This window comes from Onychomys torridus, chromosome X, assembly GCF_903995425.1.
Source record: "Onychomys torridus chromosome X, mOncTor1.1, whole genome shotgun sequence".
Lineage (NCBI taxonomy): Eukaryota > Metazoa > Chordata > Mammalia > Rodentia > Cricetidae > Onychomys > Onychomys torridus.
Window position 1 is genome coordinate 99087580 of NC_050466.1, and position 18586 is coordinate 99106165.

Here is an 18586-nt window from a genome sequence, read left to right on the forward strand (position 1 = left end):
TCCAACTATAGTTGTCTTAAAGAAAGATTGTCATCCTGTAACCCAGCCTGGCCATGAGCGTACAACGTAGCCTGTGCTCCCTTAAACTAAAAGCAATCCTCTTGCCTTAATCCTCTCAGTGCTAGGATTTACAGGTGTAAGAAACCATGGCTAGCTCTAACACTTTTTAATCTTGAAATAATTGTAGAGTCACAGAAATTTTCATTCCACAGGTTTGTCTGTTATTCATATTGCCTCTTTAGTGAAATGTCTCTTTTCTAATTGAAGTATTTAATTGAACACCCAAGGTAGTATTTTGAGAGTTCTTTAAATACTCTGTGTATTAATTCTTTGAAGGATATGTGGTTACAAATATTTTATCCCAGTGTATCTCCTGGATTTCTATTCTGGATTTTCTGCAGCACAAATATAAAATATATTAAAAATATACCTCACCTGAAGTTAGTCAGAGGTTGGCCACATACCCTCAAAATAGTGCAGGCCACTGCCATTGCTCTTGGTTGCCTACCAGAACTTGATGATCACATCTTATTTCTGAAGACACCTTTTGACCACACTTTGGTCACAGAAAATGGAGAAATTTAGTGGGTACTGACTAGGAAGCTTCCTTCTGACTGGCTAGCTTTTATAGAGTACCAGAAGGTATTATGTTGGCTGCTGAGAGCAAAAATTCATCAACAGTCTTACCCAGCTGGAAATGCTATGAGCTACAATAACAATCAGTGTGGCAAGATACTCTCACCAGTGAAATAGTGGCACAAATGTTGCAGGAATAATCAATCATTTTCTGATTGGATTCCTAGTATTTTAAATATGGTCAAGAACCCATGTGTGGGGAGTTCACAGGCTCTAGGGGTGAATCTGCTACTATTATTTTTCTTAATGGATATAGTATCTAACTATCTTCTAAATTTGTATCTTTCTTTTTTGTTTATTTATTTATTTTTTGTTTTTACATCTCATCCAATGTTCTCCTCCCTACTTTCCTCCCAGTTCCTCCCCCACTCCTTACCTCCTATTCCCATCCACTCCCCCTCCTTTATTTCTCTCAGATATGGGTGGGCTCCCATGGATTTCAGTTAGCCATGGCATAACAAGTTGCAATGAGACTAGGCACCTCCTTTCCTATTAAGGCTGGTGAGGCAATCCAGTAAGAGGAATGGGTCCCAAGAGGCAACAGAGTCAAAAACAGCTCCTGTTCTCACTGTTAGAAGTCTCACAAGAAGACCAAGTTACACAACTGTCACATGTATGCAGAATGCCTAGGTTGGTCCCATGCAGGCTCTCTGGTTGTTGGTTCCATCTCTCTGACCTCCTATGAGCCCAGGTTAGGTGAGTCCGTGGGTTTTCTTATGATGTCCTTGACCTCTCTGGCTCCTATAATCCTTCCTCCCTCTCTTCAGCAGTACTTCCTGAGATCAACCCAATGTTTGTCTATGGATCACTGCATCTGCTCCCATCAGTTGCTAGGTGAAGCCTCTCTGATGTCATTTGGGCTGGGCACCAATATATGAGTATAGCAGAAAATCATTTGGAATCATTTGACTTTTTTCTTTCTTTATTAGTCATGTTTGGTTCTATCCAATTTGTATCTTTATACCCACAGATTGGTGCAGTTCCCAGATCTCATTAGATTAGTGTCTTTGTGCAGTGGATGGCAGTTAATGTAGAAACTCACAAAGTGCAGAGAATAAGGGTGCACAGTGTGTATACAACAAATGAGACATCTATATTACGCACTTCTCTATAGGAATCAGGGAGTATTTCAGAATAAGAAGCTAGACAACTTTAAGAATTAGAGGTTTGGGAGGACCAGAATGAAACAATGTCCTCTGGACATGATATGACTCTTATTCTTATGAACTCACAGCAGATGTGGTTGGCTACACAGGTTCAAGTCAATCAACATTTCAACATGGAGGTTAAGTAGCTCATAAACTTCTACCCTAAGCTGAAGAGCTATTAACGGCTTCTGAGGCAAGGAAAGTGAGTTTTTCTTTAAAGTTTAGCCACTGGCAGGTTGATATCTTCCAGTTGATGGCTTTACATCCATGAATATATGGCTGGTACAAACTTGCTTTTTAAAAAAAAGGACATGAGAGACAGAGAGTGAGTAGATCAGGATGGGAGAAGAGACAGGGAGGAACTGGGAGGAGGAGAGGGAGGGGAACTGTATTTAGATTATATTTTATACTTAGAGAAAAGAATCTATTTATTATTATTATTATTATTATTATTTTTTTTTTTAATTTTACACATCAGCCATAGGTTCCCCTGTCCTCCCCCCTCCCGCCCCCACCCTCACCTTCCCCCCAGGCCCTCCCCTCCATTCCCATCTCCTCCAGGACCAAGACACCCCTGGGGATTCATTTAAACCTGGTGGATTCAGTACAGGCAGGTCCAGTCCCCTCCTTCCAGGCTGAGCAAAGTGTCTTTGTGTAAGCCCAAGGTTCCAAACAGCCAGCTCATGCACTAAGGACAGGTCCCAGTGCCACAGCCTGGGTGCCTCTCAAACAGTTCAAGCTATTCAATTGTCTCACTCATCCAGAGGGCCTGATCCAGCTGGGGGCTCCACAGCCTTTGGTTCATAATTCATGTGCTTCCATTCGATTGGCTATTTGTCCCTGTGCTTTTTGCAATCTTGGATTCAACAATTCACACTCTTACAGTCCCTCCTGTTTCTCGACAATTGGACACCTGGAGCTCCACCTGGGGCCTGGCTGAGGATCTCTGCATCCACTTCCATCAGTTGTTGGATGAGAGTTCCAGCACGACTGTTAGGGTGTTTGGCCATCTGATCACCAGACTAGGTCAGATCAGGCTTTCTCTCCACCATTGCCAGCAGTCTACAGAGGATGTATCATTGTGGATTTCTGGGGACCTCTCGAGCACTCTGCTTATTCCTGTTCTCATGTGGTCTTCAGGGCAAGATTTGAGGGAAAGAAAGCTTAGGGGAGCAGGAGATCCCAGCTGGATCAAGAACAGAAAGGGAGAACAAGGAATAACAGACCATGATAAATGAAGAATCTATGTTTTATTAAAGGGAAAAGAAGACATGAAATTGGAAGGAGTGGATATGAGAGAAGTTATAGGGGGTTGGGATTAATATGATCAAAATATCCAGACATGTGTGAAATTATCAAATGATTAATTTTTTTTTTTTTGGTTTTCTGAGACAGGGTTTCTCTGTATAGCAGTGCTGGCTGTCCTGTAACTCACTCTGTAGACCAAATTTGCCTTGAACTCACAGAGATCCGCCTGCCTTTGCCTCCTGAGTGCTGGCATTAAAGGACTGTGCCACTACTGCCTGGCTAAAACATTTTTTTGAAAGAAAACTTAATATTTTTGACAGTGGGTTCATTGAAATGATCAGTGAAATTGACATTTAAAATGACTAGCAAAGTAAGAAAGATGGTGTAAGTTATTAATATCATAAATAAACCAGAGTATATTACTATAGACTTTGTTGACACAAAATAAATAATAAAGGGACAATATAAATAACTCTATGCACACATTGGCTAACTTGGATAAGATGGAGCCATTCCTTCAAAAGTACAAATTACCATAGTACACACAAATTACTTGAATAGTAATTTAACTGTTAAGAAAATGTAGTTCATCTTTAAAAAAATATCCTGTAAAGTAATCTCCAGGACCCCAAAGCCTGCTGATAAGTTCATGCTTAATGGTAAAAAGTAGAAGAATGTAAATAGTTCTAATAAGAGTAAACAAGATATCCATTCTGGTTCCTTGTACTCAACATAGAAGTGATTCTAACACATATGCCAATTTGAAGAAAGTATAGAAGCATACACAGATCAGAAAGGAAGAATTTGCAGATTATAGGATATGGTTTATACAGAAGATCCCAAGGAATACTCTTACAACTAGGAAGTGAAATCAGCAAGTGAGAATACTAATCAATGTAAAGAAACCAACTGGCTTTCTATAAACTATATAGTAAAAGTAAACATACTGACCTGGGTATGGTGGTGCATGCCTTTAGTCACAGCACTCGGAAGGCAGAGGCAGGTGGCTCTCTGTAAGTTTGAGGGGAGTCTGGTCTACAGAGTGAGTTCTAGGTCAGCCAGGGCTAAATAGTGAGACCCTATCTTTAAGAGAAAGTGACCACATTGAAGTAATAATTACAAATATTATATTACTCTCTTCTCTTCTTCTTTTTGTGGTGCTGAGGATTAAACCTAGTTTGGAACTACAGCTCCAGTTCTATAGTTTATCCAATTCCTCCCCAAACAATGTACGTACATAGAAACTTAATAAAATATGTATAGCACTCATATGCTAGAAACTACAGTCATTTAAAAAGAAAACGGGTTAGCTAAAATGAAGTCGAAAAGCCATTTATCCACATGGAATAGAAAACTCAGAAATACTGGTAAGTATGATCATTTATGTGGTTTCTGACAAAGGTGTACAATATATTAATTCAGGCTATAGGGAGTCTTTAAGAAGCAATGTTGGACCAATTGTATCTCCATCAAAAAAAAAGAAAGAAAGAAAATGGACTTCAACCTAAATCTTATACCTTATACAAAGATGAACGACTCAAAATAGATCACAGATGTAAAGTTCAGCCCCCAATTAGATAATACTCTGAATATTAAATAGTTTTGCTTGTGCATGTTATATATCTATATATGTATATATATATGGTGTGTGTATATGATGTGTGGTATATTCCCATATTTGAATGTCAGTCCATGTCCCATTATGATTGAGGAGGTTGGAGAACTTTGGGTGCCAGTCTCTGGCTTTCACATTTGGGACAAGGCCTCTTTGTTGTTCATAGTGACTATACCAGGCTACCTGCCTGTTGAGCTTCCAGAGATTCTCCTGCTTCTGCCTCCCATTTCACGTTAGGAATACAGCGATTATAGACATGTACCACCATACTGGCTTTTCACAGGTTCTGGGAATTCAGAACTCAGATTCTCACATTTGCATGGCAAGTGTTTACTCACTGAACTATGCCTCCACTCCATTTTTATATTATATTTTTGTATGTGTATATTAATGTGTGTTCACCTATTCATGTGTGTATGGGTATCAACTTCAGGTGTCACTCAGCCATCCTCTGCATCTTCTGTATTTTTTTTTTTGAGAAAGTGTCTCACTGTTTAGCCATACTGTGTAGAGCAGATGGGCTTTATGTTCATAGAAAAACAAATGCCTAGGATAAAAGGTGTATGCTACCACACCCAGCCATTTTAGACAGGGTCACTCACTAGCCTGGGGTTTAATGGCTAGGCAAGTCTGGTCGGGCTGGCTTGCAAGTCCCAGGAGTTGGCCTGATTCCATTTCCGCTGTTCTGGAATTACAAGTGTGTATCACCACCATGTGTGAATTTTTTAATTTTAATTTTTATTATATTTATATTTTTGAGCATTTAATGCATCTATATATGATGATACCCACCTCTTATTTCCACCTCGAAATTCTTGGTAACACTCCCAACACATCTCTCCTACCAACCTCATGTCTTTTTTTCTAATTTGTTCTGTTCATATGCACATGGATGTGGATCCATCCATTGGAGTATGTGAAAACTACCACTGGCCACACCCTCAAATAATAATTCTCCTTCTCCCAATTGCCACCAACTGCCAATACTTCTTTCAGTATGGTGGGGCCTGGAAACCACCTCCCCATCTATGCTGGAATATTTGCTGGCCAACAGTACCATTCTTGAGCATACACCCACTTAACTTTTTGTTTGTTTGTTTTTGTGTTATCTGGAGGTGAAACTCCAGTCCTCATGTTTATACAGTAAGCATTTTACATTGACAGAGCTATATCAGCCCCTTTCTTATTTATATTAACAGAATTTACTCTGTACGATAAGTTCTACATAAATACAAAGCCACCATAGAAACTTTCCAATGTAAATAAAAATGTGATTAAGGTTAGCTTTATACTTGCTAAAATTCTTCGGAAAAAAGTATGTCTGGCAAAACAGAAGAACTATTCAGTTAGCTCAAGAAGGCTAACTGTTGTTTTTATTTGCTGGATGGGGGTAGGGGAGCAAATTCAGGAAATACAGAACTTTAGACATATTTAGCAGTGTATATTGAATATGAAATCTAAAACAGATTGTCTTAGAGGAAAAGTATTCAATAAAGAAATATTTATAGATATTATAACATTTTTTCCTAGATTAACTAGCTATCCAACAAAGGAGAAATACTAATGAAAAAAGTAGTTTCCATTTTCTTTTACATTGCCACATTGCAAATGAATCATTACACTTCAGAAAACCATAAGAACGGGACCTTCTCACCAAAGCGCTTTTTAATTGTCTTGCTCTTTCACGATTTCCTATTTGAAAATACTGCTGCTTATGAAAATGTGATGCAGACCATTTTCTTCCACAATAATCCCAGCTACTGATTCTGTGCAAATGATGGCACAGGCTAAAGGAGGAAGACACTCTTTAGGATGCTTGTCTTATTTACATCATAAAACCTGAAGGAAGGAGAAAGAAAAGGAAAGAAAAACAGAAACCAAGTTTCTACTTATCTTCACCTTCTTTTGTCCCCTTCTTGGAAGTGATGAGTCTGTCATGTACAGTGACAAAGGTAAAATATGTGATATGGATATTGGGAAGTATTTGAGGGTTTTATTGTATTCCAAGGTTAAAATTTTTTTTCTTTTTTAGATTAAGCTCTTTAAGACAAGCTTGAGTGGTGGAATGTACCTACAGTGAGTTCCTAACTAGCCTGGGCTATATAAGGAGACTGTCCTCAGTGTACACATCCTGAAAGGCAATGGGAAACAATTCAAAATATAAATACAAAGCTTCAGATTTTATTACATTTTATAGACTCATGGAAGAATGTAGTTATCTTAGAAGCTGCTATGATCTGAATATTAATGTTCTCTAACCCAATTAGTATGATTAACTTCTAACCTCTATGATGACAGTATTAATCCCTCAAGAATAGATTTACAGATTTTTAAAAGGAAAATAAAAGGATGTCTTACCTTCTACCATGAAAAGATAGTTAGCTGTATAAAAGTGGCCCTAGCAAGACATTAAATATGCTAAGGAGTTGATCTTGGACTTTATAGCCTTCAAAAGTATGAGAAAAATTTTCACCTGCTAATAACCCCTTAAATGTTATTTTGCTCTAGCAGCTTGTGATGGCCACTTGACTGAGTGAAGGAATACCCAGGTAGTTGATAAAAGAGGACCCTCTGGAAGGCATTAGCATTAGAATAGGTCAATTGAGGAAGAAGGTATCCTTTATCCAGTCCATTGAGTTTACCTTAAGTCCACTGAAGAAACCTTAAGTTTCCATGTCGTCTTTTCATGAATACTTCAATAACATTGAATATAACACTTTATAAGTTGCTCCAATCTAGGTTTGGAAGAATGCGGGATCTTTTATTTATATATTCATTTATTCATTTACTAGCCATTGTTATCAAATATTATTCCTTATAGTGGAAGGACTGCTCATGTTTTCTCATTCTGACACAAGCTAAGGACGCTTTGGAAGAAGGAGCCTCCATTAAAGAATTGCCTCCATCAGACTGGCCTGGAGGCAAATCTATGGAGTATTTTCTTGACTAATGATTACTGTACCATTGGAGAGGGCAGTGCCACCTCTGGTCAGGTGGTCCTTGATGGTGTAAGGAAGCAAACTGAGTAGCCATGGGAAATAAACAGTATTCTTCTAGGGGACACTTCTCTGCTTCAGTTCCTGTCTCAGCTTCCCTAGATGATGGACTGTGACCTGTAAATCAAATAAGACTTTCCATCCCCAAGTTGCTTTTGGTCAGTATTAAGGAACATAGGAACAGAAAGCCAACAAGGACAGTAGGTCAAAGTCTAGTGTCCTTATTTACTGCAAGTGTCACATCTAATTCTTTGCTCCAGATCTTTTTCAACCCAAACTCCTGTCTACATTCCAATTATTAAATATACATGAAGACATTCTTTCTTTATTTCATAGTAAACTTGATTAGTTTAGAAATTTCCAGTTTTTCAACATTTTATTGAATCAGGGTCTCACTATTTAGCCTGATTGGCCCTGAACTTACTATGTAGATCTGGCTGGCCTCAAACTCCCAGAAATCTGCCTGCCTCTGCCTCCTGAATGCTGGGGTTAAAGGTGTGTGTCAACACTTCTGTCTGCTGCTCAACTATTACATGAACTGTTGGCAAGTTATTTTATTAATTGGCCTCAGATTCCTTGTGTTCAAAATTAGGAAGCTGGTTTCCAAATCCTGTCCTTTTTAGGGTAAGTGTCCCTTCAGGATGGTCATCAATCTTTAGAATAGTGTTGTGTATTTTTACCTAGAACACCTATGAATAATTTCACAAACACAATGACTATTAAAAATGAGGACTCTCAGACCTTATAAATTTCTAATACTATTTCTATTGAGCAATGTGAAAGCATATTCTAAACTTTTAGTCCAGATGTATAATATCATATAGTTGGTAATTTCTGTATTATATATATACACATATATATATATATTACACATTTCTGTTAGATATTTATTTGTTCATACCAAAAATATTACTGAATAGTATATACCAGGTATGTAGTATACATACCACTTATACAGTAGTAGAGATAACAATATAACAAGCATGCTCTGTACCCTGGGGGAACTTGAATTTATCATACAGTAGTGGTATAAATACATAGAAAAGCAAATAGAAACTAAAGTTTTTGACCAAGTGTTACAAACAGAGCCATCTAAACTATTCAATCACAATGACGTAGTATAGTGAAGACTTTTTCATATTTAACTAAGTCTTCCAATTTTAAAAAGGGAAAGGAAAAAGACTGTGTAATAACAGGGCACTGAATTAAATCTCACGCTGCTTATCAGCTTATTCCCTGTATCTCCTCTTCTTTACTGAGACAGTATATCATTATAGAGCCCTAGAACTTAACATGTAAACGAGGCTGGCCTGAAAACATGGGAATCCTCCTGTTTCTGTCCCGTGAGTGCTAGGTCTAAAGGTATAAACCAAATACCAGCATATAAAACTTATCATTTTAACCGTTTTTCAACATCAGGGTTAAACCTAGGGCCTCATGCATACTAAGCTCTCTACTATTAAGATATAACCCAGCCTCTAAAGAGACTCACTTGACTTCTTTTTCTTGGTGCTGGAGATTTAATCCAGGGTTTTGCACACACTAGGCAAGTGCTCAGCGTCAGTGCCCACTGGCTTTAAATTAATGTCTATGATGGATAATAGAAGCCAGGCTTGGTGGCTTTTATCATAATTCCAGCACTTGGGAGGCTAAAGGAAGAGAACTGTTGTGAATTCAAGGCTAGTAACCCCAGCTACTTAGCCTAGACCACAGAGTGAAGTTCCGTTTTAATAAACAACAAAAAAAGATAACAGAGAGCTTACTATATAATTGAAAAAAACTTGGTCTGTTTAAAGACACTTCAAATCTAACCATACTCCTCTGAAAATAAATGTAGTCTTAAATTTTTACATTTACACTCATTTTTCCATGCAATTTGTTCAAATTTCACAAACTGTATTTTATACATTCAATCATGTATTGTTCATACAAACATTTGTCCATAAAAGAGTACATTTGGACCTGTCCACCATAACCCAAACACAGATGGAAAAGGCAGGCGTTAAAACAGAATAGCAGCAAGATGGAGGAAGGTATACTGAAGATTTCTGAGTATTTGTAAGGACCCCAAAGCATTGTTCTCAGATAGTTGCTCTATAGCCTTATGAAATACCTTTCCACTTATGGCTAATTTAATCCCAGAGACAATGGAGCATGGGCAAGTTCCAGAATAAGGCTGCAAGCTATACACAGTACAGTGCAGAGTTCTGGCACATGGTAGGTGCTCTGTGCACAGCTGTTTAATGAATAAGTTAATGAACAATTGACAAGAATTTGGAAATGATGTTTCAAGTTGAAGAAGCACATGCATGTAACTAATAACACTTAGTAAACATCCTAGGAATAGTGTGCATAGTTTTCTTCCCAGACTTCTTTAATGTTTGCAGTCTGGGAACAGAAACACTTGTCTTGACTTTTAGCAGTGAGACCACAGTCACATGGCTTTTATCACAGCATAGAGTTATAATTATTTTATTTGCTATCAGTCATTGCTGTTAATATCTCATTGTGCCTAATTTAGAAACCAAACCTTATCACAGACATGTATATACACGCTAAAACAAATATACAAATGGTTTCAGTTTCAGAGATGCACTAGAGGTCTTGGAATGCATCTTCCATGAATCAAGGAGATAACTTAATGTAACATAACAAGGAAGACGAATCCAAAATGTCAAAATTATACCATAAGTAATGGCTGAGTAGACATCTAGAAGCAAAGCTCACTTTAGTAACCAGTAATATGAAAGTCCACTGTACTTAACAACATATGAGTAGTTTCTCCTGAAATCCCAAGAAGATGTTTTTATGGAAAAAATTCTTCCTAAGAGCAATTTATAAAATTTTGCAGAAAAAGTCCATTTGAAACCCATCTTGTCTCCAAACTTTCCTTCCATTCTTAGCATGCTGGCGAGTTAGAAGCTCAGCAGAAGAACAAGATAGTAGATTGTTCCCTGTTTCTTCACTATTATAAGTTTTCACTATTTTTTTTTTCCGGAGCTGAGCAGTTTTCACTAATTTTATGCAAAAACAAAATATCCCTTCATCATTGCCATCTTGTATATTATGAGTTTCTGGAGGTAGAGTAGGTTATGCATACAGTAAAACTTGATGATGGTCTCCACATCAACAGCACTGTCTTAAACAAAACAAAAAACTAAGTCCACGCCTAAAAGCCACTGAAAGAGCCCTCACCAGGGATCCTACAGCTATATCACTTTGCATTTGATTAGTGTATGTTATGAAAATAATCTGTCTTTATCTCCTTTCTTTTGAAGTACAGGGGCTCTCATGAAGGCCTGAAGTACAAAGTGCTTATTATTATCAATGGCAGATTAAACAGAAAATTTGAAAAAAATTAAACACTCTACAGAAAAGTTAGAAGATATATTTAAGAATACCTTAGTGCAAGCAAAGTAAAAAAAAAAAAAAAAAAAAAGGAAGATTAAAAATAAGAACCACAGAAGAATAGTTGTATCCCTGTAGCAGATAGAAGGGAGTCATCAGATTCAGGAAAAATACCTTGAAGATGACAAAACAGATACACTGCCAAATGTGTGGGGATGAATTAAGGAGGTCTGAGGAAAAATTATTATCAAGTACTTAGAAAACTAAACAAGCAAACATGTAATCATCAAACGCATAACCTAAGAAAAATACCGTCACAGCATCTGGAAGGCTGAGGCTTCCACCAATTCAAAGCCAACCTAGGCTACATGATGAGGATTAGCCGGTCAAAGCCACATAGAGAGACCATGTCTCAAAGATCCCAAAGCAAAAACTAAGTAAATTTTATGTTCCAAGGGAATAAAGTATATAATACTTAAAGGAGAACAGCATTGCACTACATAATTGCAAGGTGTCAAGTATTTACATCATAATGATTTTGATATTTTGCAAGTTTGTCTGGAGGTTCCAGCAAGGAAGTGCCACTACTTATATACCTTTCAAGAAGAATGGTCCACCTCTGTTGAGAATGGTTGCCTTCTTTAATGAATCCTCAGTTTCAGGAGGAACACATACAGAGGTGTAAGGAAAGAAGGGGACACCTGCCTAGCTGACCAAATTAGCTGAATCACCCTTGGTTTAACAGGCTAGATCACCCTAACAACCTAATGCTTATATTGAAAATTAAACTAACCAACATTAAGGGAGGATAGAGAGAGAAAAATATGAATATAAGTAAATGAAACAATGTCAGAAGATTTTTAAAGCATTGAAATTCATAGCAAAAATTTAATAGACACTAAGATGGGTAAAAAACCTCAAGAAGTGGGAATGTTCTCCCTTCTTCTAAAGTAATAGCAGGTTTAGCTGAGCACATGATTGACACAGTAAAACTCCATTTGTAGCTTCCCTTGCCGTTTGGTTATGACCATGCGACAAATCTTTAGCCAATTCAATGGAAGTGCAAGTGTTTAATGATGGTTTCTACAGCTTCTGTTTGAAAGACAGTTGGTGAATACTCTTCTCTATGTTGTATTACTAGGAGTTATATATGCCATCATTATGGATCTTGAAAAGCACAAGTGACAGAAAACAAAAAAGATGGAATGCATTAGTATCTCCAAGGCTGTCCTAGCCTTTCTATACTAGCTATAGACAGCATATCAACTGGACAGAATTGTAAGGGTTTGTCTAAGCCACTTGTATTTTATAGTGTTTCTGTAGTTCACAGATGGAAGTAAAAACCAAAGGGATCATCTAATGGAGTGAAAATTGTTTTACTCCATCCATTCGGAAAAACGTAGGAGGGGAGGAGTAGGGAAGTTTATAAAACAAATTCTATGTGTGTAACACAACTTCAATTCGAAACTATTGAGTTATTTTATACAAATAACTTAAAGGAAGTTAAGACAGTTGGGCTGACAATGTTCCCCACAAGAACCACAGCTTAACAAACACCCAATACCAGGCACAAGAGACTTCCTTTCAAATGGTTGGTCAGAGTAGTCCCAAGGAACTGCCAAAATAATATAGATTATTGACAGTGGCTCTTGCTTGCCTCTCAGGGTTTGAAGGTGGATTGCTGCTGAAGACACCACATACTTAGGGCACAGGACTCAGATGATTTGAGTTGGATCTGACCTGAAATCCTCCTAGTTTCCATGCTTCCAGAACATGCTATATAAACTTTCAATGGAAGGAAACAGTTAAAGAGTCCTACCCGGCTGCATTGTGTATGAACCATGACAATAATCATCATGGTAAGATATGCATAATGGCACAATAAATGGCACTCACATGTCAATGGCAACCAACAGCTGTCTTAACTGGACTTAAGGCCCATTCAACAGTAGGGAAATCATGCTTAGTACTGAAAGCCCTGTGGTATTGTGTTCCCAACAATATTGTACACCCTAATAAATTTATCTGGGGTCAGAGAACAGACAGCCACTAGAATATAGCCAGAAATGGTGGCTAGAAAATGGGTCAGAGCAAGCTATAGCAGAAGTTGGGCGGTGGTGGTGCACGCCTTTAATCCCAGCACTTGGGAGGCAGAGCTATCAGTATCTCTGAGTTCAAGGCTACTTTAGAAACAGCTAGGCAAGGTGACACAGCCTTTAATCCCAGAAATCCAGCCTTTAATCCCAGGGAGTGATAGCAGAAAGCAGAAAGGTATATAAGGCCTGAGGACCAGGAACTAAGTTAGTTAAGCATTTGGCTGGTTTAGCATTCATGCTTTGGAGCAGCACAGTTCAGCTGAGATTCATGTGGAGGAGGACTCAGAAGCTTCCAGCCTGAGGAAACAGGATCACCTGAGGAACTAGCAAGGTGAGGAAACTGTGGCTTGTTCTGTGTCTCTGATCTTTCAGCATTCACCCCAATAACTGGCCTCAGGTTTGATTTTATTAATAAGAACCTTTAAGATTCATGCTACAAAGCCCAGCCAGCTTTCCAGGGCTAGTGAAGTCATGGACCTTAGAAAAGAATCTATTTCTGTCATTTTGCTAGACCAGCACCCTTAATCAATGATGCCCCTCCTTACAGTAAATGGAAACTACCACAGAAAACCACAACTGGACACAATGCAGAGATCAACAGAATGTAGTGAGCTCAGCCCTAACAGATACATCTGCATAAACATCTCCTCTATATCTATGATTCAGGGAACACCATGGAAGAGAGGGCATAAATGTTATAAGAGCCAGAATACTAGGAAGTGTTTGGTGAAACAAATCTATCCACAAAATGGCTTCATAAACAAGACTGGAACAAAAGCAGTGTCAATTGGGACATTATTATGAAAGTGAAATCATTTTGGGGGTCCCACCCCTAGACAAAAAACTATAGGCAACCCTCTCAGGAGAAGGAGATGACACCCTTCGCACTTATTGTCCATCTATCAGCCCTGGAGTCATGTACATAAACAAAATGGACTCAGTAAGTTGTATTTATGATTTGTGAAGATTTGGGGAAAATTATTAACAAGTACTCAAAAAAGGCTAACTTTCCTCCCCTCCTCTGTCTCTGTCTTTCTCTGTGTAAAACAATGATAATCAAAGAAAAGAGGATTTCAACTTGAGAACTGGGGAGGAGATGGGGGAGTAACTGGGAAGGAGTGGGGGGAAGAAAAGAGGGCCCAGTGATAGAATTCTATTTCAATTAAAATATTGAAATAGAATTGAAAATATTTAGTTGTTTTATTTATTATTAGTGTTTATGTGTGTGTGTGTGCATATATTGTTCATGCATGGGGTGTGTGTGTTCATGTTTAGATACACATTTTCAGGTGCTAGCCAGTTCTCTTCTTCGACAGAGGTCATGGCTTACAGAACAAGCATTTTCACGCAAGGAAGCATCTTTGATTGTTAAACATACAATTGAAAATGACAAGAACACAAGCTTCACATTTCCCTATCTGGGGTCTTTACTTAGGTTCTCCATGATACAATACCACATTGATATTGTCGCCAGCACTTTTTGATCATCCCTTTTGCTATACTCCAAACTCCTTTAAAACAGGATGTGTCTGATGCATCTCTTTCTTATTGTTAGTATATACTCTCATATAGCAGCATACTCAGCAAACATAGGATTGAAATTGATTTTATATCTGGATCAAAACAACAAAAGCAAAGCTCTGACTAGGACCGTGTGTATTTTCAGAGTTGTATTTATTTTGAGAAACCTTTGCCCTTCGCCTTCTCTTTAGATGTTTGAAAAAATGTTAGTTCATCTGGAAGAGTTTTATGTTTTGTCACTTGTTCTTGAATAGTACTTCTGTCTGGATCTTCTGAGATGACCCTTAGTTATGGTCTGAAGCCATGTAATAACTTTGCATGGATCAAAATGTTATCTTTTCTTCCTACCTCTAAGATGAATGAGACTTGGAAACCCAATGGTGGAAATCTTTATACCATAGAAACCAGCAAATGGTAAAAACAAAGAAACAAACAAAATCAAAATCAAAACCAAAAAGAGGCATCAGTCCCTTAATGAATAATTATTAAATATTTACAATACCATAATTATCTCAACCTCATATAAATGTCCTTCAAATGGAATATAAACTACTATCCCAACAATTGATTAGTATACTTATTTTTACCTATTATTTATTATAAGAATACATGAGATTCATTTCAGATCACTTCATGAAATTTTTTCTTTTTTATTTATTCTTTTCTCACATATTATATCCTGACTACAGTTTCTCCTCCCTCCTCCCATCCTACCTCCTCTCTCCCCCAGATCCACTCCTCTTCCACTTCCCTGCAGAAAAGAGAAGACCTCTCAGAGATCTCAACCAATTATGGCCTAACAAGATACAGTAAGACTAGGCACAAACCCTCAAGGCGAGACGAGGAGACCCAGTAAGAGGAAAAGAGTCCAAAGAGCAGTCCAAAGAGTCAGAGACAGCCCCCGCTCTCACTGTTAGGAGTTCCACAAGAACACCAAGCTACACAACCCTAACATATATGTAGAGGACCTACATCAGAACCAGGAAGGTTTCCTGACTGCCAGTTTAGTCTCTGTGAGCCCATATGAGCCCTAGTAGGTTGATTCTGTGGGCCATGTGCTCATGTCCTCAACTCCTCTGGGCTCCTACAATCCTTCCCCCTCTTCCACAGGATTCCCCAAGTTCCACCTGATAATGTTTGGCTGTGGCAGTTTTTTGCATAGTATTACTAACACTTGTAAAACAGTTTCAATAAGGAATATTTGTTATATCCTACAATTGACTCATTTAGCATCTAAAATTATGTATTTTCAAGATATTAGCAGAGATGTGCACCAGTCACAACAAATTCTGTAAATATTACATCATATCCATTAACAGTTATTACCTTTACCACCCTACTCCTAGCTCTTGGCAACTCCAATTTACTTACTGACTCCACAGTGTATCTTTTCTGCACATTTTATATTAATTTAATCATACACAATATGAACTTTTGTCACTAGATTATTTTCCTTAACAAAGTACTTTTAAGGCTTTCCCTTCTTGAAGTGTGAAACAACATCAGTTTTCTTTATATGGTCCTATAATAATCTATCATATGCTTATATCATATTCTGTTTATCTATTCACTTGGGGGACATTTACCTCATTTGCATGTTGGGGCTATTATGGATAAGACGTATCTATGAGTTCTTTGGTGGGAACCAATGTTTTCTATTATATAACTATAAAGCTAGAAGTAAAATTGCTGACTTAAAAGATAAGCCTATGTTAAACTTTTTGAGGACTGTTTTCTGAAGTGGAAATGTTAACATTTAACATTCCCATCAGCAGTACAAAGGGTTTCAGTTTCTCCATGTCCAGATGCTTTATTTGCCTTTTTATCACTCAGTTGTGTTGTTTATATACTCTGGACATGCTTTAATTATCAGATACATATTTTGAAAAACACATCTCCCTTTATGCAGGTCTTTTCACTTCATTAGTGGTACTGTTTGCAGTACCCCATGCTGCTAGTTTTCAAGATTTCACTTATGCTGCTTATCAACTAAGGCATGAAAATTACTAAACATGTCTTACCCGAACTATTTCGCAGTCAACATTTAATTCAGTGGCAACAGCTTCAATCTTCTCTCTACATACAGATCCCAGGCTGGTCATACCATTGTCCCAGTACTTCTTAAGGGTAGCCAAGTCTCGGTCACTGAACTGAGTGCGGTCCTGTAGCTAGAAAATACATTTAAAATTTAATGTGATCAAAGGAAGCAATGTTATTGAGAGGGTAAACGGGGTGGGAAGTAGAAGTACCAAGTCAATATATAACATTGTGATAGTGATCCAGGCCACCATTTTTCTTCATTTGCAAAATTAGCATGTTTAAGGGGAATATAGGAGCCAAGAGTTCAAACTGACCTCCCAAGAGAAGGCATTGTCCACCTATCAAAACAACAGATTTGTAACCAAGAACTTTGATCACACATGGAATGAGTGAGAATCCTATACTCCACAAAATGTTATTTTCTCTTTCAAAATGGTGGAACTTTAAGATCCCATATTCCTCTATCTAGATGTAAATTTAAAAAAAAAAACCACACACAAAAAAAAAACAAAAAAAAATCTTCCTCAGGGAAAACCTTGGGCCCAGCTCTCCTTGTACCAGAGAAGGACCCATTGACCTGTCCTACAGTTACCATTACATATGTTCAAGCCTTTGTTTGCTGGCTTCTCGTTAACTCAGAGATGACTACAGGCATGGTGGGGCAGAAGTTAGACTTCCTCCATTTTGGCCAAACTTTAAATGAATCCAATTACTTTTGTTAATTTCTATTTCTTAAATTGTCTAAAATACAGAGAAACTGAGACTATGGGTTTATGAACCCAAGTGTCCAGTAAAATAACAGATAAATAGATTTTACAAGCTTTACCCTATTCCCTCACTATGAAAATGTACATTTCCATTGTTTTAAATTTCCATTATACAGTTTGCTAGGATGAAAGGAGTAGAATTGTTTTTAACTGACAGCAATGTAATGTTCTTCATTATGCAAACATGTTCATTATAGCAAACAGATAAAACATATAAACAAAAAGATAATTTAAATTAACAACCTGGAATATTTTTTTTCAAAAATTTCCTTTAATGCACACATTCCCATTCATATCTTAAAAAAATAATGGAACAATGACAGTTCACTCAATAAGGGGTTTGTTTTGCATGCAGAAGTACCTGCTTTGGATCGTAGGCACCCATGCAAAAGGCCAGTATGATTGTATGCTCTTGTAATCCCAGTGCTTGGGAGATAGAGACAGAAAAAAATCTTTGGGTCTCATTGGTCATCCAATTCTAGTCTAACTGGTGAACTCCAGGCCAATGAGAGACCTGTCTCAAAAGAAATCTATAGTATCCTTGGTGATGACACACTGACCTCTACACACATGTAAACCTATACACATATGTCCACCTGGAACATATACGAACACACACACACACACACACACACACACACACACACACACACACCACACTCACACTCACATACACCAAAGACAGCATAACATCAGTATCCTGCTTCATGATGTCTTAGAGGTAGAGAAAGACTAAAGATCCCCAAAGTACTTGATTTCTAAGAAGAGATTTCACACTATTCTGACAACTTAAACAAACCTATATATATTTCATAGCTTGTTTCATCTTTTCTATAAAATTCTAGTACTGCTACAGAAAAGTTAGAGAGAAACTATAAATCTTTTCTCCTTCCCAATAGGGCCAAACTGCAAACAAATCTATTTGCTTTATCAATTTGTTTCTTAGTTCATTATAATGCAGCAGGTTTATGAACTTAAGGACCCCTTGTAACATGATGAATTTAAAAAGCAAATAAGTAAAATGCAAGAGGACATTGTAATTGTGAAAAATGAATCATATTTATAGTTTCAGAAACTTTCCAATAAACCTAACCTTTTTTGTTGTTGTTGTTCTTAGGCTTTTAAAAACACAATCAACCACATGATTTATATATTTCTTAATTCAAGGGTC

General features: G+C 37.5%; 1 protein-coding gene across 2 annotated transcripts in view; it reads right to left on the reverse strand.

The window, feature by feature from the left end:
• Hdx (highly divergent homeobox) overlaps positions 1-18586 on the reverse strand; it is a 116510-nt gene that overhangs the window by 25892 nt on the left and 72032 nt on the right. For both annotated transcript variants that reach the window (XM_036175712.1, XM_036175711.1), the window contains one exon: positions 16630-16776. In XM_036175712.1, coding sequence (XP_036031605.1) covers positions 16630-16776 — 147 coding nt within the window. The remainder of the gene's footprint in view (positions 1-16629; positions 16777-18586) is intronic.